At 49.6% G+C, this 25,288-nt stretch overlaps 9 protein-coding genes across 9 annotated transcripts; 5 read left to right on the top strand and 4 right to left on the bottom strand.

Annotated features, from left to right (window-relative positions):
- Nucleotides 1–206: 206 nt before the first annotated feature.
- T310_2792 (uncharacterized protein) lies at nucleotides 207–2,126 on the top strand (the record flags this gene model as incomplete). Its single annotated transcript, XM_013474357.1, has 5 exons — nucleotides 207–253; nucleotides 395–444; nucleotides 574–686; nucleotides 770–1,434; nucleotides 1,511–2,126. 5 exons carry the CDS (start codon nucleotides 207–209, stop codon nucleotides 2,124–2,126), a joined length of 1,491 nt encoding a protein of 496 aa, XP_013329811.1.
- Nucleotides 2,127–2,947: 821 nt separating this feature from the next.
- T310_2791 (uncharacterized protein) lies at nucleotides 2,948–4,739 on the top strand (the record flags this gene model as incomplete). Its single annotated transcript, XM_013474356.1, has 3 exons — nucleotides 2,948–2,989; nucleotides 3,127–3,157; nucleotides 3,217–4,739. The coding sequence occupies 3 exons, from the start codon at nucleotides 2,948–2,950 to the stop codon at nucleotides 4,737–4,739; spliced, it is 1,596 nt and encodes a 531-aa protein (XP_013329810.1).
- A 2,752-nt stretch (nucleotides 4,740–7,491) lies between these two features.
- On the bottom strand, nucleotides 7,492–8,809 carry T310_2790 (uncharacterized protein; the record flags this gene model as incomplete). Its single annotated transcript, XM_013474355.1, has 5 exons — nucleotides 7,492–7,663; nucleotides 7,715–8,017; nucleotides 8,240–8,268; nucleotides 8,440–8,589; nucleotides 8,795–8,809. The coding sequence occupies 5 exons, from the start codon at nucleotides 8,807–8,809 to the stop codon at nucleotides 7,492–7,494; spliced, it is 669 nt and encodes a 222-aa protein (XP_013329809.1).
- Nucleotides 8,810–9,133: 324 nt separating this feature from the next.
- Nucleotides 9,134–10,081, top strand: T310_2789 (DnaJ domain protein; the record flags this gene model as incomplete). Its single annotated transcript, XM_013474354.1, has 1 exon — nucleotides 9,134–10,081. One exon carries the CDS (start codon nucleotides 9,134–9,136, stop codon nucleotides 10,079–10,081), a length of 948 nt encoding a protein of 315 aa, XP_013329808.1.
- A 1,159-nt stretch (nucleotides 10,082–11,240) lies between these two features.
- T310_2788 (uncharacterized protein) lies at nucleotides 11,241–12,745 on the top strand (the record flags this gene model as incomplete). The annotated part of the gene is made up of 2 exons (XM_013474353.1): nucleotides 11,241–11,266; nucleotides 11,383–12,745. 2 exons carry the CDS (start codon nucleotides 11,241–11,243, stop codon nucleotides 12,743–12,745), a joined length of 1,389 nt encoding a protein of 462 aa, XP_013329807.1.
- Nucleotides 12,746–15,481: 2,736 nt separating this feature from the next.
- On the bottom strand, nucleotides 15,482–16,756 carry T310_2787 (uncharacterized protein; the record flags this gene model as incomplete). The annotated part of the gene is made up of 1 exon (XM_013474352.1): nucleotides 15,482–16,756. One exon carries the CDS (start codon nucleotides 16,754–16,756, stop codon nucleotides 15,482–15,484), a length of 1,275 nt encoding a protein of 424 aa, XP_013329806.1.
- Nucleotides 16,757–19,855: 3,099 nt separating this feature from the next.
- T310_2786 (RNA-3'-phosphate cyclase family protein) lies at nucleotides 19,856–21,375 on the bottom strand (the record flags this gene model as incomplete). Its single annotated transcript, XM_013474351.1, has 2 exons — nucleotides 19,856–20,062; nucleotides 20,215–21,375. 2 exons carry the CDS (start codon nucleotides 21,373–21,375, stop codon nucleotides 19,856–19,858), a joined length of 1,368 nt encoding a protein of 455 aa, XP_013329805.1.
- A 387-nt stretch (nucleotides 21,376–21,762) lies between these two features.
- Nucleotides 21,763–22,461, top strand: T310_2785 (3-hydroxyanthranilate 3,4-dioxygenase; the record flags this gene model as incomplete). Its single annotated transcript, XM_013474350.1, has 2 exons — nucleotides 21,763–21,794; nucleotides 21,915–22,461. 2 exons carry the CDS (start codon nucleotides 21,763–21,765, stop codon nucleotides 22,459–22,461), a joined length of 579 nt encoding a protein of 192 aa, XP_013329804.1.
- A 594-nt stretch (nucleotides 22,462–23,055) lies between these two features.
- Nucleotides 23,056–25,110, bottom strand: T310_2784 (Noc1p protein; the record flags this gene model as incomplete). The annotated part of the gene is made up of 1 exon (XM_013474349.1): nucleotides 23,056–25,110. One exon carries the CDS (start codon nucleotides 25,108–25,110, stop codon nucleotides 23,056–23,058), a length of 2,055 nt encoding a protein of 684 aa, XP_013329803.1.
- Between the last annotated feature and the right edge of the window lie 178 nt (nucleotides 25,111–25,288).

Raw genomic sequence — 25,288 nt, 5'->3', positions numbered from 1 at the left:
ATCTAATCATTTACTCCGTATTTCCTCTACCGAAACCATAACACTTCTTGAGTAGTGGTAGTGTTTTTTTTTTTCCTAATGTCGCTATTTTTCTATCCCTGCACCCACGTAAACTGAACAAGAAAATTAGCCTGGAGAGGAATATGCCATGGTGCTGTCATTATCATGCTGTATGCTGTATTGTATACAAAAGGTAGGCCGTAAATATGGCCATCTATCTATTTTTGACAAGAAAAAGGCGGCAATTATCGGAGTACGGAGTAGTCTTAGTAGTCTGTGTATGGGTCCTTTTTTTTCCGCTGCAATGCTAATGCAAGCTGGCGTAATAATACATTTGCATTTTGCAGGTCTTTTCGCTAATTAGTGCGGCAGCAATTAATTTAATACTCCGTAGCTCCCCTCCCGATAAGGAAAACATGAAACAGCGCAATTCTCTTCTCGCACGTCAGTCTGGATTGTTCATATAGTTCATACCTCTCCACTCCTTTCGTCTACTCTCTACTCTACTCTACTCTACTAGGCTGCCCTGGTTAATTAATAGTGCACATACATGCTTCTGGCCTATCCGTGTAGGGGTTTGTTCCGATGCTCCTCCAGCTGACTGTTGTTACTGGACTCCTCCTACTGCGGCACAGCGAGGGTCTCGGAATCGTCGGGTGGGATTAGGAGCACCCCAGCTGCTGGTGGTGAGGTGACTGCGGCTGCAGGTGCAGGTAATCTAGCAGAAGCAGAAGCAGAAGCACGCTGGGAGCAGTGATTGCGTGTTCAGGGCATGGCAGCCGCCGGACGATCCTCGACAGCATCATCCCTGCGCTTGATCTTGACGTGTCCCTCCTCCTCCTCCTCCCGATTACGACTGAGACAACCACCTCTCTACTGCAAACCGATACGCACGAGATCGTTCCATTCGAGTCATGCCTGGTCCGCAGAGAAAAAACCGCGCATCTCGTATCGCATAGCGGGGTCGTGCTCCGCGAAGGGCCGTTGCTTTCATTTCGAGAAGAATACCTACGATTTCGATCCGACGGTGCACGAGGCCCTGGGTCTTATTCCCGACGACGGCAACGGCAACAACAAGGACTCTACGGCCAAGCGCAAGAAGCGCCCAGACAGTGGCGAGGATGCCTTCTTCGTGAGCAGAATCGGCAACAAAGACAGAGGGGGGGACAAGACAGGAGCTGTCGCGTTCGGTGTCGCGGACGGGGTCGGAGGATGGGCCGAGTCTAGGGTCGATCCGGCAGACTTCTCGCATGGCCTGTGCGGCTATATGGCTCGGGAGGCGCTGGCCTGGAGCTCTCCTCCAGAGAAGCTGCGTCCGAAGAATCTGCTCCAGATGGGATATGACCGCGTGTTGGAGGACCGGTCCATCGTGGCTGGGGGCAGTACGGCCTCTGTCGGGGTTGCGCAGACAGACGGCAGTGTGGAATTAGCAAAGTATGGCTCTGCATCTCTGCATCTTGGGACTGAGATATTTTGTTTAGATATTTTTTTTATACTGACTGTCAACTAGTCTTGGTGACTCTGGCTCCGTTCTCCTTCGTCTCGCTGCCGTGCATCATTACTCTACGCCTCAGACCCATGCATTCAACACCCCCTACCAGCTCAGCGTGATCCCACCCCGAATGCGCGCGCAGGCCGCCATTTTTGGTGGTGAATATTTCGAGGACTTGCCCCGGGACGCGGCGGTGACCAACGTGAGTATGCAGCACGGCGACGTCCTCGTGCTCGCGACAGACGGCGTATTCGACAATCTCAACAACCAGGATATTCTCAAGATCGTGACGGGCCGGATGGTGGTAACCGGAGCGTGGACGGGCTCAGCTCAGGGCAGCATCAGTGTTTCGCCCCGTCTAGCTGAGCTGACTCGACCTGGTGGGCTGGACTCGTCCTCCTCATCGTCAGGTAATAACGCCACCACCACCACCACCAACCCTCTCACTCGTCTTACCCTTCAGGGTCTCCTAGCAGCCTCGATAGTAGGAGAAGCCAAGATTGCCAGCGTCGACATGCGGCGCGACGGGCCTTTTGCCAAGGAAGCGCAGCGATACTTTCCGTCAGAGTATTACCGTGGCGGCAAGGTTGATGACATTTGTGCGCTTGTTATCATGGCTGTTGAGGAGGGATGATCGCTCAGTTCAGTTCTCGAAGCGAAACACACCTGATACTTTTGTCGATTATGGATAGGGAGGATATACAACGAAGGGGCCTATTGAAGGCCGGATCAGGACCATTCATTGCATTAATTAATACTCGCATATAGACGTACTGTACAGTACAGTTCAGATCAACAGCATCGTCTGCCAGGGTGTCTGACCATCGATTTCTTTTCATATCCTTTTATTTGTCTCACTGCATGTACAACACTGCTAGACTATTATGTATCTATATCTATCTATATACCAACCAAGTGATGACGATCAGCAGTCATTGATTTCATTTTGCAGAATGCGATTATGGTCTCCGACTATTGCTTGTCATGACGTTCTAGTTGCATGTTAGTTTTCATTGCTTGCTATATAGTAGTATCAGTTATGGGTTCAATGTTATAGTGGAGAATGTATGTAATTTTAGTGGGAATATTGGAATAACATCTAATTAAATTACCCTTTTATTTTTTTTTCTACAGTAAATAGTACTGTGAGTTATAATTTAGCATTTCGAATTCCAATCAACAGAAGCAGCAGTTTTGGCTTTGAATTGTTCTTCTCTCGAAGCACTTCTTTAATTTGTGGGGCGTGATGGTGATGCCTCCGCGGCGGTCAAGTGCTTCAAGCAAGCTTCTTCCTTCCGCAGCCAAAACTTAAGTACCTAACTTGACCACGCATCTGATCCCCCACGACCGACGAACGAAGCCCTGTTCTGGGCTCTCTCCTCTCGCGATCAACTGCTCCTCGTCGACAATACTTCACACGGTCGTTCTGGACAAAGCTAGATTCTATCCGTCAAGATGGCGCATCCTGCGAGGCAGGCGCATGTGGAGGACGCGGAGGTAAGAGAGAGCTTCTCTGCTCCCTGTCTGGAAAACTCTTTCTTTCTCAATTGGATATGGATACTCTCGTGAAGCTTTTGTTTACTTTCAAGTCATAGTTCTTATGATTACTTGCTGACGACGGTTGTCTCTTCTAGGAAGACAAGGGCATTGATCTTGCCGATGTCCGTAAGTTTGCCCTAGACTCTGTCTGCCACGTTCAAATCTGACCTGAATCCTCTCTCTAGCCGTCGATCGCGATTATGAGTTACCATCAGCCGCCGCAGGCATTGCCCCCGAGAAAGCCTCGGCCATTCTGTCGCAGTTTGAGCGAAAACGGCGAGCGGCGGCGATCGCGGTCCCGACGGATGATAACAAAGTGCGCGCGCGACTACGTGAGCTAGGCGAGCCCATCACGCTCTTCGGCGAGGGTCCAGCCGACCGACGAGATCGGTTACGAGAGCTCCTGGCCGACCTGCAGGAGAAGCAAGAAGCCGAGGGGAAAGGCGATGTTGAGATGCGAGAAGCCACCGCGGAGGCGGAGAAAGCGGAGGAGGAGGCAGAGCAGCAGGAGGAATTCTACACGGAGGGCACGCAGGAGCTGCTGAATGCGCGGAGGAAGATCGCGCTGTATTCCTTGCCCCGGGCCAAGGCGCGGGTGGCCAGTCAGAAGCTCGAATCGACGATACCCTTGCGAACGCACATCAAGCATCGCAAGGCGATCAAGGAGAAATTGCAGGGCTTTGATCTCTACGGGTCGCAGATTGCGGGCGAGCGGCCGGTGAGCATGACGCGGTTCTCCCCCGACGGACAGACGATCGCGACGGGGAACTGGGCAGGAGGCATCCGACTGCTCTCGGTACCGAATCTCGAAGAGAAGGTCAACCTCCGCGGCCACACGGACCGAGTCAGTGGTCTGTCATGGTTCCCCGGCGCCACCCTGCCGTCATCGAACGTGTCCGAGTCGGCCGTGAACCTGGCCTCTGGAGGCGGAGAGGGCAACGTTGTTCTCTGGTCGTTGGACAAGACGCAGCCTCTGGCGACACTGTCGGGTCACTCTGAGCGTGTCTGCCGCGTCGAATTCCACCCTTCGGGCCAGTATTTGGCCTCGGCGTCCTACGACACGACGTGGCGGCTGTGGGATGTCGAGACCACGACGGAGCTGCTGTTGCAGGAAGGGCACTCTCGAGAGGTTTATACGGTGGCCTTCAACTCTGATGGTTCGCTGCTGGCCAGTGGAGGCCTGGACAGTCTCGGCCGCATTTGGGATCTGCGCACCGGCCGCACGGTTATGATTCTGGAGGGTCACATCCGAGAGATCTACGGGCTGGACTGGGGCGTGGATGGGTATCGGGTGCTGTCAGGCTCTGGGGACGGGTGGGTGAAATGCTGGGATCTGAGACAGGTGCGATGTACAGGTAGTATAGGAGGCCATCGCAGCGTCGTGGCGGACGTGAGGTGGTACAAGGGGACGGAATCATCTACGTATCTCCCATCGACGCAGACGCAGAACGGCTCCTCAGCTATGGATACCAGTGAATCCGCGCCGTCGCAGACACCGACACCACCACAGCCCCGGAAAGCGGGCACGTTCTTCATCACGGCCGGATTCGACCGCAACGTCAACATCTTCAGCGCGGATGACTGGGCGTTGGTCAAGTCGTTGAGCGGGCATTCGGACAAGGTCCTCAGCGTCGACATCAGCGATGACGCAAGGTGGATTGCGAGTTCGGGGCATGATCGGACGGTTAAGCTGTGGGGGATTGAATGAAAGCACGGGATGAAATCCTAACATCGAACATGTCGAGCTTCGCAGATGATGGTTGGCTCCACCGTCGCCGGCGAGCAGAGGAGCCTCTGGAGCAGACATTCCCCTCTAGCGCCCTGTGATGGAGCACTGGCCCAGATCTCCTGACCACATACAGCCAGCCAGTCTTGTCTTGACGTCCCGGTCATGTCATTAAGACCAAGGACAAGGGATCTTTCGACAGGCATAGCTTGTAGCTTTGTCTGTCTGTGTTGAAAACCACTGTTCTTCTATCTCGACTAGGGGCCTGGCACTGGCTGCGGGTGAAATTCTCGCCCAGCCTTTGGTAGAGACTGTCCCAGAAATCTTCCTGAGGAAGACGAAGAAGAATTGATTACATGACTGACTAACTAGGTCGATTAGATTAGATTAGATATATGGGATCGGATCGGATCGGATCTCACGGGTGGGATCTAGTTATCTATTTATCTATTCTCTACCTAGGTACAGTACCTAGCTACGTAACTAGGTAACTGCTACCAGGAATAGAAATTGAAATGGAAATGGAAATGATGATTATGTACTCTAAATTCTTTTTTTTCTTTTTTAGCCGTGCTACTTACTGTATTGCTGTGTCTTATTCATCCATTCATCCGTAGTATCCATCCATAATATCCCTTCATAGTAATATATAGTATATCCTGAACCCTGAGCTGAGCTATGTACTGTACATACTGTACATACTGTATATACATAACTACCTCTAATAGTAATAACGTTGATAGGATATGATATAATATGATAGATGCTATTTCTGTAGAGGGTGGACAGACAGACAGACAGACAGTATAATATAATGAGTATGATCATGAGTATGGTGGGGATTGTTGGTATTGTCTTTTTTTTGCGGGAAGATATATCTTGATTAATATTCTCAGAATGCTCAGGGTCTTGTTGGTATATTTATTGCATGTATGTATAGCCCATATATATTTCTATATATACAGTCCTAACATGGTACGAGCAATAAATAATAGTAAAATTCTTATTATGGTCTGAAATCTGGATGAATGGAGAACACATTCTATAGAATTCTATAGAATAAATACATATATACATGTAGTATGATACGATAATCATTTCAGATGACATATGCACTGTATATGTATTTATATGTATTTGCCAACCGGCAGCTATCAATCATACTAGGGATATTCACTAGATAGATAACCTAGGTTTTTTTTATTTTTCTTTTTGTGCCCTACTCCGTAGTTTTGTTTGACAGTATATATTATTTATTGTAGCGACTAAATTAAATGAAGATCAAATATTCCCTTTGGGACTACGGACTAAATTGCAGTTTTCCCCAACTGCGACGTTCAAACTGAAACTCTCTCCAGCGTTTGTTTCATCTATCTTAGTCGAAAAAGGTCTTCCCTTCCAGCTGGGAGTTGTCTTATATATAAGGCCCTCTGGGTTTAGTTAGATGAGATGCAGTGCTTCTTCTCTGAGCAGTGAGGAGTTTTAAATCTCAATCAATCCTGATAACGCGGATGATCCTCACCGTATGTCGTCTTTTATTAATTATATTAATGATACGTCCTGCCAAATCAACAAAGTCATAATACAGCCTTTTTTTTGGTCGTGGGCCGCATAAAGACAGGCTTGTGAGATATATGGACTTATTTTTTGTTTTTGAAAACTTGTCCGTAATTGTAGGTATTCCTTTAAACAACAAGCTAGCTAAATTTTAGACATAAAAACTAATGCACTATCTCTTAATAGATTTTTTTTAAGAAAAAAACCTTAATAGGCTATTTAATTGTAAAACATTTTAAAAAATCTGTTTATGTATGCCAGGTTTCTAAGATACACAAACAATTAACCTAGTTTAAATCTTTAAAGTATTAATAACAATCTATCTCTGATTCTGAAATAAAAGGTTAATTTTTCCTTTTTTTAATTACGTTATATATTCTGCAGAATGCAGGATCTGCTTAATATCCCTTAATAAGGAATGTTCATAACATGTTGTTAAATTCCACAAGACTTGAATGGTGAATTCAATCCGGGACCTCTTTTTTTGAGACATCAGAATTCTTGTTGTTGATGCTTGGATTCAAATAAATGGTCAAGCCAAGAGAGTCGGGACTCATCGGCCAAATTGACCGGAAGAACTGGAAGACTATAAACTTCACCGGGGGGGGGAGAAACAGTCTTGGAGAACCCGAAGACCTAGTTTGACTATGAAGGAAGCTTGATAGAGGATCTATAAAGGATATTCCTACTATGTATGTATGTACAGTACAAGATATGGATGATCCTTACACGTGATGACTATGGATCAACCATGTGATCCAAGGATGCCATCCGTCAAGGTCACAATCTTGTACCGCGACATGTATGGTAATAACTGATCTATATATAATATATATGATATAGGTCTAAACATAGATAGGGACCATTACTATTACTGAATCCTTCTTCTACACGCTTTCTACGAGGATCTGATGATTCTTTTTTTGCTTGTCAGACCTGCTGATTTTTGTTTTTTATTCATGTACTGTATTATTTAGTAATGATTTAAATATTCGCATTTCTGAGTAAACAAACTTCCTTAGTTCTGACTTCTGGTCGCTGTCCTGGAAGTAAGTCTTTATACATGTCCAGAGAGGTATATACCCAGCCAGAGACTGGGTTTTATGTTAGTTTCTGAGTACAATTCAATTTAACATCTCTCTTTCTCTCTGTCGATTGGTCAGTCTATCTGATTCATTCAGGATTCTGCTTCTGCAAACGCCTGTCGAAGCTTCTCATCATAGGCCTTCTTTTCGTCCACCTTCTTTTTGATGATGGCGGGCGTGTTGCGCGACCAATACAGACACGTGATGGCATAGAAGTTCCCGTCGTCAGCATGCTTTTCCGAGTAATTATACGGCTGGATATGGCTGTAGAACAGCGTATTCAGGCCAGTTGGGCTTTGCAATGCTAGAACGTACCAAATCGTGCCCATTTCCCAGCCCTTCTTCATAATGGATGAATATTGCATGCCACTCTGATGCACCTGCTGTTGTTTCTCTTCTTCTTCAAAGATCTTCATGAACTCCTCGCAAAGCAGGTTGTAACTGTCCCTGTCAATCACGTCTACTGCTTGGTTAGTCAGCCAATATGGTGTCTTCATGAATTCAGCCGGAAGGGAGGCTGCCCAGCAGTCAGGAATGTCGTTGACCGCATTCTCTTCATGGAGTAAACGGTTGTCATGACACGATAAGAGATCGTTCACATATGTATCATTATCGACGCTGAAGTATGTCCAGTAGGGTAGTTAACTGATCACACGACTGCAGTGTTCTCTCTCGAGCGTTGAAGGGAAATTGAAGGGAAATAAAATAAAGCTCTTTGTCGTAGGAATATCTTATATCGGTTTATGTCCGCGTCTCTGCGCAAACATGAAGGCTATAAAAAAAAAGACTCAGTTAGACAACTAGAAAAAAAAACCATGCACATCATCATGTGCTTCGAACCGGGGACCCCCAGCGGGGCGAGGATCGAACTACCCACTTTAGCCAGGGGTCCCAGTCCCATCAGGGGGATATGTTATAATGGTAGATATGCCTATAGGCAGGTCGGACTCGGTATGTTGATTGCCTAGCTCCTGCCATCGAATCGAAGCGCTTAGGCAGTGACTTGACTCTTCTCGGTAGCAATAATATAGGCAACATACCTCGCTATATCTACCGACACGACACAGTTCTCGGGAGATTTCAGACCCAGATGGTGAGCGACCAGCGCCTCGATCAGACACGGTGTTTGTACAGGAAGTCAATCCTGCTGGATGGTGATGGTTGCCCTGATTTCCAAGGTTGGGAGTGAGCTATACAGCTCCAGCTCAGCGTTGCGAGTTGCCATTGGCTGCAATTGTTGCTGACTCATCACAGTCCAATGACTAGCCAATCCCTTCGCAACTCCGTCCGGCCACGACCACGGCCACACTCTGACGCTTGCAAGGCCTGCGGTACTCGTATGTCTACTCAGAAGGGACTTGTTTAGAAAGTAGCATATACCTAGTGAATACGTACTGTCTGGATGTCCATGACAATAATAATGTCTGCAGTCTTCATTCCAATTTCTTAAATGTACAGTTGTGCCTGTTTCGGAAAGCAGCTCTAGTCCCAGAACGGCTAGCGTCGGATCGGGCACGAGTGACGTAAGCGGGTCCGAAGCCCGAGCCGAGAACTGCCTGCAAATTCAATTCAATTCCTTCTCTTCATCTGATAAACTGCCCACGTATCTGCTTCCCCAGGCGGAAAACAAATCCGCTCCCTTCTCATCGAACACATCTCCATGCTGTCCTGGCGTCTTGCGAAACGAAAGGACTGCCTTTTTTAGAATCTTTTTTCGATTGATTTGTCTCCGTCATGCGTGGTGCCACGAGACTGCTGCTCTCCTCCAGCCGCGCCAGTGGGCCGCTGTCACGGCCTGCCATCGCTGCTCCTGCTGCTGCTGTTTCAGCATCTGTCTCCAGTCCCGCCGTGACGACCGGCGTCTGCCTCCTCTGCCAGCATCGCACCGCCACGAGAGCACCAACCTCCTCCCCGCCGCCGCAACAATTCCCATTTTCAGCCCAACGACGCTGGTTCACATCCACGGGCTCCACACAGACTACTGCTAGTCAGGGGCAGGGAAACCAGGGCAACGTGAAGAACGAGCCTGAACGCGCAGATGAAGCAGGAACAGAGCCAGAGATGTCAGGGCAAGTGGCCGACAACGACAACAACAACATCTTCACGCCCGACCTCACCAACCACTACACCGTCTTCCCGGACACGATCCCTGGAGGCCCACCACCCAACTCGCCGTTTGAGATCCCGCTGCCAGCCCTCCGGCGCGAGTTCCTCAAGCTCCAGGCCCTCTCCCACCCGGACAAGTATCCGCCCGGCCCGGCCAAGCAGCGCGCCGAAGCCCTGTCGGCCCGCATCAACGAGGCGTATCGCACGCTGGCCGACCCCCTGCATCGTGCGCAGTACCTGCTGTCCCAGTGGCACGGCATTGACGTCACGGCGGAGGACGGCGCCGCGAAACACGCGCTCGATCCCGAGACCCTCATGGAGGTGATGGAGGCGCAGGAGACGGTCGAGGAGGCAAGCAGCCTCCCCGAAGCTGAGGCGGAAGCGACCATCAACCGCCTGCGGGACGAGAATGCCGCCCGGATCGATGCGTCGGTCAAGGCGCTGGGCGAAGCGTTCGATCGTGGGGACATCGAGGCTGCTCGGGCGGAGTGTGTCCGGCTACGGTTCTGGTACAGTCTGGCGGACGGGTTGCGAGAGTGGGAACCGGGCAGGACGGAGATCCGCTTGGTCCATTGACTTGACTTTTGGGCAGCTAGCAGTCGTGTATATAGCTCTGTACAGTACAGATGTGGACGTTGAAAAGAGGAGCCTACGTTGAGGGGGAGACGGAGGTTCTGTTTCAGAAGATATACATTTTGATATCGACTGTTCTGCGTACAGTGTACACATGGCCGTCGACGGAGTGACACCGGTGGGTATCCTATTCTTAGTAGTAGTAGCTATCTCCATGCGACGGGCCGATGTCACAGAAAAAATAGAACACCAGCCTCCCCTATTTCCCGGATAAGCACAGGACCAAAATAAAATTAAAAAAATAAGTAGGCTGGGAAGCACGCCAGCAATTAATTCGGGGCAGGGCCCAATCAATGAAGCGGTGTACCCTGCACCACCGCACGCCCTCCCAGCCACCGTGGCAGCCTGTGCGATTCGGGCCTGCAGCATGCAGAGCCACATGTCCAGGAGAAGGACCAGACGACGCCAGCGGGCCGTCCGTGCCATTGGACAAGAATATCGATGGTCAACGGCGCCGTCTTGTGAGGCCTTGCCAGCCTGCCAACAACCGGTGGGGTCGCGAGAAGTCCAAGTCGAAGGCGCAGATCTCCGTGCTGATCGTGCCAACACTGCCAATGGAGCAGTCACTTGACAGTCACCACCGTATCGGATAGATCTGGGGAAGACGCGAAGCAAATAAGGCAGAGAAAGAGACATTATTCCTTTAGGCAGGAAATTTTTTTTAAAAAAGGCCCTTATCGAAGCTCGCCTCACCTGTCTAGCGCGGAAACCAGCATCTCTGATTCGTGGCATCGCTCCTGCGATAATGTACTCCACTGTGCGCGGCGACCGCACCGTCCAGGTTGGTGCTGCTGCTGCTGCTGCTGGTGGCATCATAGCGCTGGCAAGAAGCACCAGCAATGTGCAACGCCCATCATGTCTTTCCACGTAGCCTGCCAGCCACCGGACGGGCGTGATCCTGTCTGTACTGGGAGCACTGAAAAAGGGGCCCGTTCCTCTGGTCCGTAGCCTTCATGTAGACGCTACACACGAGCAGGAGAGAAGAGGAGTTGTCCGACTGTATATTCTTCACAACGACGTCCGCCTTCAGCTAGTCAGCTAGCGAATTGATTCTCCGGGACATCGACGCGATCGTGGTCCGGAGAGCAGACAGACGAGAGCCATGGAGACGATTCGGGACTTCAACAAGTAAGTAATAACACTGCTGGGAGACCTGTCAGCATGGTGTAGGAGCTCAGCCTCTACACGATCTGGCAAGAATGGGGAAAAAAAAATTCAGAGATAACACGCACCAATTCCAAAAGACCCGCTAACTTTCGAGCGGCGTTCGACTACAGCATCATCCATTCGCAACCCTTCACCTTCCTCGTCGGCCCCAACCACACCCAATTGACCATCCAGTCCGCGCTGGTCAAGCATGTCTCGAAACCGCTCGACCATCTCATGAACAATGGCGAGACCCGCGAGTCCAAGGTCCGCATCGCCGTGCTGGAGGAAGAGGAGGTCGAGGTCTTCGTCGCCTTCTGCGAGTACGCCTACACCAACGACTACACCGTGCCGCCGGGCCCGCAGCCCGACTCGCCCCCGCAGGCGTCTGATCCCTGGAAGCACCAGGCCGGAGGAAGCCAGGCTGGCTGCGTGCCTCCGCCCGCGCCGTCGCCTCCTCTCGAGCCGACGACGCCAGGCGACGACAGCAAGATCGAAGGAGGCGCGGAGGATCAAGGAGAAGAGCCCGCTGGTGACGACGGAAATGCCCCCGCGGGGCAGGAGGACGAGGGCTTGACGTTTGGCACCGAGAAGAAGGGCAAGAAGAAGGGCAAGAAAGACAAGAAGAAGTCCAAGGGAGGCGTCGTTTTCGACGAGGCTGCCAATCTGACGCCTCCGTCCACGCCGCCGCCAGAAGGCAAGGAGGACGACGGCCCGAAAGACGAGACCGCCGAGGACGCGCCCAAGGACGACGCCGCAGCGCAGGACATCGCTGTCGAGACGGATCCCGGCGAGACAGAAGAGTGGTGGAATCAGCAGCCCGCCGCTGGGAATGACGGCGCTGCAGAGAAGAAAGAGGAGCCTCGAAATGTGCCCGTGATCGACACGTCGTTTGCGCCGCAGCCCCTTGCTCCTCGTCGCTCCAAGGGGGGCAATCCCTGGGACGACTTTGCGAGCCTCGAATACGTCCACGAGCTGCCGACACAGCGCGACCCGACGATAAAACGGCCAGCGCCGGACCCCCGGGTGCCATACCTGCTCTTCCACGCCAAAGTCTACGTCTTCGCGACGCGCTATCTCATCCCGGGGCTGGCGCAGCTGTGTCTGAAGAAGCTGCACCGGGAGCTGCTGAACCTGTCGCTGACGCCGGTCAGTCGCGAGGAGGACGAGGAGGAGGCCCTCAAGTTCGAGGCCCGCGCGAAGATGATCCTCGACCTGCTGCACTACACCTACGGCCGGACGGCTCGTCTGGAGCCCGTGTGCCAGACGGAGGCGACCATGCTGCGCGAGAGCGAGCTGCGCAAGCTGGTGACGCAGTATGCAGCCTGCAAGATGAAGGAGCTGGCCGCATACTCGCCTGCTGCTGTCGGCGCGCCGGCGTTCGGCCTGCGCGAGTTGCTCGACACGACCACCGAGCTGGCCTCCGATCTGATATACCGGCTTATGTCTTCGCATCTGTGATGTCTTATTTTATTATTCGACGAGACGGAGTCTAGGTGTATTGCATGGCATTTCATTGCATAGCGGATTGATGTTCGCTTTTCGCCTTTCGCCTTTGTTTATGTGTTTATGACGAGGTTTGTTCCATTCTATCTATTCAGAAAAAATGACTCTTCCAGAGAAACGAGTACGACGTGACGACTTTTTTTTTTCCTTTTTTCTTTTCGGTTTGTTATGACGATTTCCACTCTCTAAAATGTTTCTTTTCTTTTCCTTTGACTGTTTCTGTTTCGTCATGATTTGATTGATTGATTGACTGACTGATTGATTGATATTATATTATATCTGTGCATGAGCATGTTGCATTTCTTTCCTTTTCTTTTTCCTTTTTTCTTTTTCATTGCATCATTTACTCATTTACTCATTTCCTTATTTTTTTGTTGTTTCTTGGAAGATGAGGATGAGCGTGGCATGATTACGAAAAAAGAAAAGCAAAAAGCATGTAATTAACGACGACGGCAGTGATGAGATGAGATCTCAGAGAGAGAAAAAGAGAGACAGAGAGAGAGAGATTCTTTCAGAAATCAATTAGATAGGAAGATAGGAATGAATGAATGAATGAATAGACATTATCATTGTGGATTGAAGGTGCAATTCTCCTGTACTGAAATAGATTTAAAAAAAATGGTTTGTTTAGAGAATACTCGATTTGGAAACTTGTCACGAGAACTTTGAAGATAAATGTCGGCGAAACAGGCAGTCAGCCATAAGGCAAAGATCCAGTCTGTATTGATACTAGCACTCTAGTAAACAGGAATAATCTAGGAAGAAAGTCTCCTGGGGGATTTGAGCCCATATTTATGCCTGTAGGCATACAAAGAGGTCAAAAATAGATCTTGTCTCTTTGTGCCAGAGCTCTGAGGTCTTCCGCATCCGGCGACGGGTGGTGAGCAAACACAGAGATCACCGACAATAAAGACATGAATGAATGACATCACCTGACTGATTGACTGACTGACTGACTGACCTAAATAAAGTCCGGACTCTGAACTCACCCCCTACAATATGTACTGTACACAGTACAGTACCCTCATACTCCGGAATACAGACTCATCCAGACTCTATCCGCCAAAAATTCAATACAGGACTGTCCCAGCTCTCGTACAATGAGAATGAGAAGTTAAGCAAGCAAGCAGAAGGGCTTTTCTGTCCCAGCAGTATGGTACAGTACTCCCAGGTTCCTGCTCAACCAGAAATGGGAATCATAAGCTTAATTAAATCTCATACATAGTACTCTACATACATAGTACTCTATCTGCATGGCTGTATGGACTGTATAGACTGTATGGACTAACCTAGATAGATAAACTTCGTCCACCAGGATTGATTGAATTCAATACAGGAAAGGGGCCTGGTAAGCTGAGCATAGATATCTAGATAGATCATTTGCTGTCTGAGAGTTACCCATGGTTCTAGCTCTAGCGCTAGCTCTAGGAACTGTCCCTAGATCTATGTAGGTATGGATCTGATCTGATCTGGCATAGTAGGCCTTTCCCCAACCAACCTCATTATAATCATCGTCATCATCCATGAGCTTAATTAAAACTTAGATCAAATCTCATATAGATATATACGCATATAGATATATAGATAGACTAGCTGACCCAGATTTTTTCCATGTCTCTCGAGAATTCAATCAGTATGGAGCTTGCTCATTTTCCTTTTTTTCACTTTTCAGTTTTAACTTTTTTTTCTGTGCAATCATAGAGATGTTAGTTAGGTCGGTTAGCAGCCAAGATTGCTAATATTGGACATGCCCTCAATATACCATACATACCATGGTATGTAGGCTCTCACAGCCCTAGACCCTAGACAGGTAGGTACAATAGGCACATTTTGAAATGAAATGGTAGGAGACAGATAGACTACAGACTACAGACCACATATTGTGTACATCTTCCTATCCTACCTACCGTATGCTGATCTGATCGATTGGATCGGTCAAAGGGCCTCTTTTTTTTACTTTACTTTTTTTTGTTTTCTTTTTGACACTTAGTCTTTCCAGGACGCTCACTACTCCTCTTACTTATATTGTCCTTCCATTTGAGAGAAGTCGTTATTGTTATGTATACAGTACATGTAGTACATGTATGTATGTACATGTACATTCACTTATCTTAAGTTGTAATGTATTAGCGATTGGTATGAAGAGATTGTAATGATAATCATGATTGAATAATGTATTATTATAATGAAGGCGATGGTGAAGAAGTAAACCTTCTTTCTTGCTGAAGAAGATCTTGACTTTATTTTATTTGATCTCTCATCTTTTCATCTTCGTCATTTTTATTAAAAAAAAAATGAAGAGCATTAGAGAGAGAAATACGTAATAAGACGAAAGAGTGCTAGTATTCTGTGCTATATCATTATCATCATGCTATGCTATGCTATGCTATGCCATCCATCCATCTACGTCGTTATCTTGAATTGCTGGCACATTGGTTTCCTTATCACCAGGGCAGATCGTCTATTTCTAGATCTTATTTCTCGTTCTTGATAATGCTGTCACCAGACAGCTACGATGATGGAAGAAAGATGGAAAAGGAAAAGAGGAAGGAAATGATTGATAGAAGTATTGCCATGTGTGGACATGCCATCAACCATTCCTAAACGCGAGCAATTTCGTAACGACCTCCTCTCGGATACTTCTTCACTCCTTCTCTGGCACTTTCCGCTTATCGTTCTCCTAGATCTCCGCTATGCTTCTTCGTCCTCGTCATCTTCAGGAGGCGTCCGTATCTCCGCTACAAGCCGATTGAATTCCTTCCCCTCTGACAGATCATCAAAGTTCTCTACCCCCGCCGTCCCCATCTTCTGCAAATAGCGCAGCCACTCCTCGTCGCTTGCAAACCATCCCTGCAACGTCAGGCGAAGGTCTCCGGCGAGCAGGACCCATGGTGAAATGTTGAGCTGGTCGCGCGTGTCTTTGGTCCATTCGAGGATGTCGCGAGGAAGACGAGGGAACTTCCTCAGAAAAGTCGCGTCGCAGGTGACCACATCCTCGATCTTGGACCGGAGGTGTTCAAGCTCGGCGGCGTATTTTGCTGCTCGGCTTGGTAGCAGGACCTCCAAACTCCGTTTGCCCCAGTGCATCACCGTCGAGATATACAGCAGTTCTTCGATGTTTTCGGAATACCGGAACAGATCTCTTGGATCCGCGCATATAGTTACTCCCAATCCAAGAGCGTCGGCCCACTGGTCCGGGTGAAGATAATTCTCACATGCCACCTCCATGCTCCCCTGTTGGCGGATTGTACTCGCTGGGTCGTTCATGTACCGTTGGACCCGGGGGTGTAAATTCTGGTGTTCAATTCCTAGCTGCTCGAAGCACTCAAAGTCCGGTACACAGTATACAAGAAACTTGAAACGCGTGAAGCAGTCCAACGGCTCAAGAGGAGGAGGAGCATCATGGTACAAGTGCTGATGATTGTCACAGACGAAGGAGAAAGTGTGATGAAACAGTTCCCCATAGATCACCCACAACAGCAGACTCAGCTGGGGAGTGTCGCAGATGGGCGAGTCGTCCAACAATTGCTTCTGAGCCTCTGGTCCGCAGCACTCGTCAAGGTCACGAGTAATCGGCTCCAAGACATCCTCTTTCCATCGCCATATCTCACGAATTTCGTCAAGTCCGATGGGCACCTTCTCCATAGCCAGCTCGAAAAGGGACCAGATGCCTCCATGCAAAGCAAGCTTGAGCTGCTTCCTTCGTTTATCGTTCTGGATCGCCCAATCGGCGAGACGGCGTGCCGACGCGGCGAGAAGCAAATGAGGATACGGCTCCAGCTGAGGGAGTTCAAGTTGATCAGAACGAGAGACAATCGCAGAGACGATTTTCCTTGGTGCGCCGTCGCAAGACTGATAGAGGTATTTGCATGTGAGTAGGAGTGAGTGGAGCTCCAGCAGGGAGTCAAGGTGGTCGAGCACCTCCCATAGGAGCTCTCGCGGAAGTGTCGTTAGAGAAGGCGCCATGACGACGATTCAGAGCGATGAAGATGGCGATGGAGATAGTGGCAGTGATGGTAATGAAAGGGAAGATCTGAACTTGGGCGATGTGAAGGATGGAGGCGTGACCGCCATGGAGCCCTAAGCCCTACCCTCCAGACAAACTGATGGAGTGAGCCGCATATTTTGATATTTTACTAATGAGGTCTGCATCTGGTCTGGGATTTGTTTTTTCACTTTGCATTTGTGGTCGTAGCGTTGTATATCTAGCTTCGCGCGAAACACCTCTCCATTCCCAACTACCTCTGCGTCAACTCCTCGAATGTCTTATATCCCCGATTTATATGGTTCAGTTAGCACTCGACTTTGCATTTATCAAGGAATGCGTATTATACACAGCACCGTCTACAGCGGAAGATCCAAATCTTAAAGTACATCGAGCTACGAATCAACAAACTACCACTTCTTAAGCTACCAGCTGGAGGACCTATTTCTCGTGTAAAAACTTCTTGTATTATATATATGCCTCCCATTCGGACTGCAGACGGAAACCGCAGAATCAGGAGAAACGTCCTCGACTAGAGGTAAAAACCCTGACTGAGACATCAAGCTATCTAATCTAAACTAATACCTTCCACCTCAGGAGAATCACATCTTCGTAGAACGGTAGGTGTGTGCGGGTTCGGTTCGGGTGATCCTAGTCTCGTATCGATGGATCGGTGCCATGGCAATGATGGCAATGGAGGAGGCCGCGAGTCAAGCACACTTTTAAAATGACAGTACAGCGGCACGAAAGTGGGTGGGATGTGCCAGGGCACAAACACAAAGTGGATGTGCAAAAAGGTGCAGACTGCGCTCTTCTCTTCGTATAATGGCCTTGATCTTCATCGGTCCGTGCAGACAGTGTTTTTATGCAGCCTGGGAAGGAAGTTTGTTAACCTCTCTGACAAATAACGATGTGTCAAGTTGGGTATACTTACAAGTCCGGTCAACTCACTGCGCTTGTCCATGGCGTCTGACCAACCGTATTTGTGCAGAGCTTTGTTTTTATCCAGCCTGGAAAGTTTCATTAGCCTTAGACATTTCTTTCCATATAAAGCAGGTGAGGAGAAACTTACAGGTCCTGTCAACCTACTGGGCTTGTCTTACACAGGTGCGGCCATTCTTTTCTCTGCTGTCCGGATTTGTTTTTATCCAGCCTGAAAAGAGGTCAAAGTTGTCAGCGTTAGGACAATGATATGTAGGTTAGGAAGTATACTTACAGGCCCCTGTCAACCTACTGGGCCCGTGTTTCCGTCGGATGCAGCAGAGCGAAACTCAAGCATTGTTTTTTTTGTAAGTGGAATTTTTTTGTAAGTGGAATGAATAGGCGAGCTTTTAGCTCCAGCCTCAGTTGCTTGGTTTCCTTTCCCCCGAGTCTCGGTGCGTCCGGCATGTATTTATCCAGCCTGAAGCATGGTTAGTATCACGTGGAGTTGAGAGGTCGGGGGATACTTACAAGCTCTGTCACTTTACTGGGCTTGCCAAGCGGTGAGACATCGGGGACGAAGAGGGAGGAGGAGGAGGAGGAGGGAGTCGGCAATGTCGAATGTGCGGCAATGGGCATGGTCACTGCAGCAGTTAGAAGTATCACAAAGGTTCATTGAGATAAGAAAGGGGTATGGGACTGTCATACCGTTTATTGAGAGGCGTAAACAAAAGTTGCGGATGTTGAGTCAAGATCAAGATCAGCTTAACGACGACGACTACCACGAACAACTAAGTTATTGAAAGAATTGAGGATAGGGGAAGAAGCACGTTGGAAGAAATACTTACATGTGACGCGTCCGGCCTCAATCACGCGAGTCGACCACTCAAACACGTTTCCTGTGTGTTAGTATGTGTCTATAATATAAAATATATATATAATCGAGACCATGTCCTACTGAAGTACTGAGACTCAAGTTAGATGTTAGGGAGGGAAAGACTCACCACCATGGAAAGTGCAATATCATATGCAATCATAATATTGCGAGTATGATGACTTAGTTGTAGGAGTCATCTGTTTGGAGTGGAGGAGTTAGAGAGAGAAAGAGAAAGAGGATGGCGAGGGGAGGAGGGCCTTTATATACCCTGCCTGGGGGCGTGAGGCCAGAGGGTGATCTCGCAGTGACAGAGAATCAGCAGTTAAGACGCGAACAAAAAAAAAGTAAACAAGTAAACAAAAACAAAGACGTTTTGATTTCACTAGAATCAAAACAAAGATATCGCGTTTTTGTGTTGTTACTGTTGTCGAGTGTGGCCTAATGTCCTTTGTTTCGACCACGCGTGTGCTGAGAACAAGACGGTTTCGTCCGTCAAGCTGTTATCCATATAAGAAAGAAACAACGGCCTTGTCCTTTTGCCCTTGGAGAAAACAAGGATCTTGTGCCGTACTTTTTATAGCCTTGCTTCTTTCACAATCCAAACTTTGCCAACAGTTCAAGCTAGATAGACTTGATGGCATCACAGTGACTTATGCTGACCTAAGTCGCGGATAGAATCACTGTTTGAGCTTAGTTAATATTTATTACTGTTGCTTCCAGTCTCCGTGACTACGAACGTAGATATATCTTTTTCACTTTCAGATATATAGATACCTTCGTGGTGTAGGATCGAATTGTTCACTTAGGACACGCGATATTGAGTCGCTGTTATAGCTTCTTCACTCCTGTATAAGAAGAGTCCATGCCGATCAATTTCAGCCCGAGTCTGATGTGACAGAGTGGCTCTTTGTATATGGCCCCAATACGACGCCAAACCTTACACTGGACCTTGTATATTTCTCCAACTGCGTGACGCAGATGGATTGGCAAATACGAACGTTAGGAGATTATATACCAGTCATGAGGGTTACGGTAACGACAAAAGATTAGGGTTATAATCCGTTGTCTTTCCACTCTACGTAACTGTACAAGATTGCTTTCGTATATAGCTGGACTTCTAGAGTACATAGAAAACCGGGTATAAAATATATCCATCGGTTGAATACCGTATTCTTTCCTGCATGCAACCCAAGTAGACAACATTGCTGTGAAGTAACCATTTGTGAGACGGGCTTCGCTCGAGGTGGTATCTATTCGTTCGAGCCGCAGGCAGAAACCCAGCTCAAGCATGTAACTGAATGTTGCGGGCTGAGACTCGAAGAGTCACGCTGCGTTGAGCATAGCAGATGGTATCAGAACGCTCATTGGATCCTTTACATGGATACACGAGAGCAGACTGGCCCTGCGAGCCGCTGGTCAGGCGTGCGGCATGCACTCGCTGATCACTGTCGCGCAACTGATGAGAATCAGGAGTGAAGCCAACTGAGAACTGGCAACGATTCACCGTAGCAGCTTGCGACAACGGTGAATGACCAACTGGATGTCGAGTAGATACCGAGACTAAATTCGTGCCGTGAAGACTTTCCCTCTTCATGCAACCTTCCTTCCGACATTGCCTATGCCTCTTCCGACGACGCTGACTATGACATCCCCATCAACGTTCTCCCCTGCTGCATCTCTTATACCCCAGCCGGGTGCACCAAACTTGGTCAGATCTCTGGCCAGTTGGATGAGACCTTCGTCTGCAATGACCTCCCTGCCGACCTGGAGTCGGCCAACATCTTCCGAGCCCATGGCCATGAGCGTAAGCATCGTCGGAGCTGCTGCCGGAGCCACACAGCCCCCTTTTGATATGGTCTCGAGCAGTTGGTAGGCACATCGTTTCCCAATGTCCTCAGGCGGCACGCCACCTGAGGGTGGCGAGGCCACATCAGCAGAAAACAAACAACCAGTGGAGGACTCGGCCACGAGAGACAAGCCAAATCCAACGCCAATCTTCTTCTTCGCTGCAGGGTTGTTCTTTTCGGGAGCGGGGATAAGTGGAGCGGAAGACACATCAGAAAACACATAGGTGTCTGGAACCAGGGGATTGAGTATTCCTCTGGCCGTATCAATCATCCGAGCGTTGTTGGATCCGGACACACCAGTCGAGTAAGCGACACCACGGATTCTCTTAATCCGTCCCGGGTTCAGCAAGTGCAAAGTCTTAGGGAGACGGACCTGGTGTCCAAACACCAGTTGAACCTCGCCTCCACCGCCTTTTCCATTCGGGCCGGGATTCGATCTCCGTAGAATACGAAGCTCTATGTTATTAAAAATACCGAATTGGTTGTAAAGAGGGAGGATAGCGGTCCGGACGCTGTCCACTGACATGTCTCCGGTTGGCGTCGCCGACGTAATCACGCCAGGCCCCGTGAAGAGGACATTCACAGGAGCTTTCGAGAACGGAGCCAAGAGGCAAAGCGGCAGCAAGAAGTAGCTCACTCCGCGAGTGCAGTTTCCTGGGATCTCATGTTTGATTACCCCACCTCTCGCACCGAGGCCCGCAGCGCTTCCTGTGATCAAGCCCGGCTTGTACACGAGAATTGTACCAGTGTACGAGATCTCCATTTGAGAGCCATTGGTGACAGCTTCGAGAAGACGCAAGAAAGAGACTTCATGAGGTGCAAGACCGGGGTTCGACGGCGAGGAAGGTCGGATCTGCGAGATATGTACCGGGCGCCCGGTCAGTGTCGCGAGCACAAGGCGATAAGTGAAATTCTTTTGCGTCGTGAAGCGGATGGGAGGCTGAGAAGTCGCCATCTTCCCCCGATTTCCTGGTCCTTGACGCCCTTCAGTCTTGAATGCGACGGCGTCAAGAGGTCATTTGACAATGTTTTCCCTTGGCGAGTGCAGCGTTGTCTCAGGAAAATGGAAACTTCTGACCGTTCAAAAAATTCCTAAAAGGAAAGTTTGTCCGTGACGGATCGCGATGATCACGTGAGCCCTTATCAGTAAACTCCCTTATCTCCGCCGGCCGAGCCATCCGCGAGTATTTCTGGATCCGGCATCTAAGAATCGACTATGACTAACTACTGCATTTCAAATCAACATTTATATCGCATCCCTCCCTCACTGGGTCCAAAGAATTGACATTGAGAACCTGTGAAACACGATACTGAGAGTAGCTGATTTGACACGTGTATCAGAATGCTGCCTCCAGCTTTAAATATACCAAAATGGTAGAAATCTTTTACCCCTCATCCCCCGCATCTTTTTTTTCTTAGTAGAATTTATCTTCGCAGAAGGTCGCAAGCCTTTATCTTGGGAATATCAAAGCTAATTAAGTGACCTAAAATTAGGCTCGAAGCCAATTCGCATCTTCTCCAACCTCCTGTCAATAATTACTGCGTCTACCACCCTTCGTCGCCTGCCACCGCAGGTTACACGGTGATGATAGTGGGAGGCCCCAACGCTCGAACTGACTATCATATCAATTCAACACCCGAATTCTTCTACCAGTACCGTGGATCCATGCTCCTGAAGACCGTCGACACTTCCACTACTCCACCTACCTTTCAAGACATCCCTATCCATGAGGGTTCCCTATTCCTGCTCCCTGCCAACACTCCGCACTGCCCAGTCCGGTTCAAGGATACTATTGGTGTTGTACTGGAGGTACCCAGGAAGGAGGGCGAAGTAGATACCATGAGATGGTACTGCCGGCAATGCGGGGAGATCGTGTGGGAGAAACAGTTCATCTGCACCGATTTGGGCACGCAAGTGAAGGAGGTCGTGGAGGAATTTGGCGCCGACGAGGCGAAGAGAAAGTGCTCCAAGTGCGGCACGATCGCATCGACAAAGTATGCCGAAGGCGAAGTGATACAGCCGCCGAGGTTCCCCGAATAATAGTAGAAAAGAAATGGGTATCAGTGACATCTTCAAGTTTTGATATTCTGCTTCCGCAGAGGGTAGCCACAAGTAACGAATGTGTACGAATGAATTATATACCTAATATAAATCTTCGCAGCGGGCATAAATGCTCCAGTAATGCAAATCATCTCACCATGTTCACTTGGCGGCCACTCTTGAACCAAAAAAGAGACTTCGAATGTAGCATAAACAAAAATCGAAGGGGTGAAAAGGATACAAAACCAAGAAGGCAAGATGAGCTGGACACAGCGTTCAAAAAAACTGAATCGGTGAATGCGATAAATCGCAGCACTCGAGCGCAAGAAAGGCCAAAAAAGAACAGAGAAACAAATAAAAAAAAGGGACGAAGAGACAGAAGGTGACAAAAGAAGTTAAAATTTTAGAATCTCATAACACGACTGCCAGCATAATGGTGTAAGCTGTATTAATCAATATTGGTACATCGAAAAAAAGTGAACCGCCAGCAGAGGTGAATTGCGAATGGCCTATACTCATCTAATTGCCGATGCCACGAGTTAAGAATAGTTAACAATACCTGGAGTAGGCATTCTCTTCCCAAGTGCTATCGAATCATTCTTCAAAGGGACAGTCGATGCTTTCATGACCATCACGCTCACAAAGCGCACACCACTTGCTCTCATCGATGATTCCCGAGGATTTCCCCGCAACAGGAGACATGGACGAGGTCAGGCCGCCGATTCCCTTCAAGCCTTCGAGAACGGCGTCTCGGCCTGTTCTCTGCGAAGTGGGGCTTCCTCCTCCGAATTGTTTCACTCCATTGGAGTTACGTTCCTGTGGAGGGTCGGACGGTCTAGATGCGCCAGGGGCTGGGGTCTCGACGTTATCACGACCTGCGGTGCTCGTGGCATTGGTGTTGCCGTGCCCGTTGCTTCCGAATGTGGTGCAGGTCAGAATATCGTGGCCGTTGGTCTCGCAGATCTCACACCACAGGGCAGTACTGGCATCCGAGCGGTTATCGGAATCCGGACCGTTATTGGCAGGGCGATGAGGAAGAGACTCCTGATATGATGACAGTGGTTGATGTTGCTCAGCGCCAGTAGGCGCGTCTTGCCAATCACCGGGAACCACGGTGCGGTCAGAGGGAGTGTGGGCGTGGCTGACAGTGTGGTTCGACCCACTATTTCTGTCTCTTGAAGCCTTGAACTGCCTCAACGGAGCGACGGTGACAGTACCACTGCGAACTCGTCCAGCACCGTTTAACGAACTCCGCTTCTGACTCTCCAATTCCCGTTGCAACTCCTCGATGCGCTGGTTTTTGCTGTCGACCAGCCCTTCGAGTTCCTGAATACGCTGTTCCAGCTGTGTGAGCCGTTCTGCATCCTTGGGATCCGGCTCCGGTTTGCCAGCTGGCGGAGATATCCCATTCTGGCGCATTAAAGCCGGATTCACGTCACCGCGACTGAGAGAGTGGATAATGGCCTTGAGACCCCTGATCTCGTCATCTTTCTGATCCAGCTCTTTGGTATTCCGGCGAGTCTCCGCTTCCTTCAGAGCTGCTGCATTCTTTTCACGCTCCTGCTTCAGCTCCAGCCGGGCTCGTTCTACCTCTCCTCGCAAGAATTCCACCTCGCCCCTTGCTTCCGCCTCGCCGCGTCGTGCATCCTCGAGACCCTCTTCCAGCTCCGAGACTAGTTCTTCAAGTTGCTTCAGCTGCCTAGCGACCGTCTCCACGTCCTCTCCGCGATCCTGAAGCTCCCTGTTCTGTTGCATGAGTTCATCCAATCTCTGTTCGTAAACGCGTTCCGTCTCGGATGCGGCCACCTCCAGGGTATCCAGCGTGCTGCGGAAGTCGGCGCGGTGGGCGTCAAACTCCGCTGTCAGCTGCGCGATCTTCTCATTCTTCTCCCGTAATTGAGCCCGCATAGCGACGGCATCCGTTCCCTCCAGTTCCGTAATACTTTGCTGTAACTCGTTAAGGGTAACGGCTTGCTCCTCCAGCTGTTTATCTCGGTCCCGAAGCTCCTGTTCCAGCATTCGGACCTTCTCTCGTAGTTCTTGAACCTCCGCACCACCAAACGCTTGCTGGTCATGAGCCCTCCCTGAGACCGGAGTTTCAGACTCCACGCTCACCCTCGACGGGGGCCGGTCGGACAGTCGAGACGGCGTCTTGAAGGGGGTTCGAGGGGCCCCAGTGGCGCTTGGTGCGGTTGAAGGTGCTTTGATGGCCGACGAGGGTGTTCGTAATCCAGTGAAGTTCGGTTTGGACGCTGGCGCCGAACGGGGCGATTCTGGTCGGGGCAACGATGGCCGCCGAATGCGTGGCTTGGGGACTGAAGGAGGGGCAACTGACGGGCCAACGGACTTGCTGAAGTTTGTCACGGAAGGGCGAGACGGGGTAGGAGGAGTGACGACTGTCCGCTTCGTCACATACTTGTTGTTGTTCATGGGGACAAAGATGCCAGCACCGGGGATGGAGGTGGTGAAGTAGCTTCGTCCGTCGACATCACCATTATTCTTGCCTCTGCTAGCATGCTCCGGAGCCAGTTCGATACCAGCAAAGCGACCGGGCTTGCCATCGACGGGTCCCAGATATCGGACAGTCCCATACATGCCCCCGGGGACGTTCACCAGGTCTCCGACCCGGATATCATCGATGGGGGCCATGTTGTCACGAAATAAACCGATCGACTCTTAAGTTCGACTGCACCCTGATCGTACCAGGAGATCAAAATGAAGAAGATCCAGGTTAATCTGGAGCCGGTGAGCACCTGTTCTGTTTACAGGAGGGAGGAAAAGGAAAAATCAAGGTTAGGAGCACGCCAGATCGGAGAGCGGGGGTTGA

This window comes from Rasamsonia emersonii, assembly GCF_000968595.1.
Source record: "Rasamsonia emersonii CBS 393.64 chromosome Unknown ctg1118621760039, whole genome shotgun sequence".
NCBI classification, from domain to species: domain Eukaryota; kingdom Fungi; phylum Ascomycota; class Eurotiomycetes; order Eurotiales; family Trichocomaceae; genus Rasamsonia; species Rasamsonia emersonii.
Note: the sequence above shows the minus strand (reverse complement) of the source record. Positions and strands in the feature narration are given on the sequence as shown.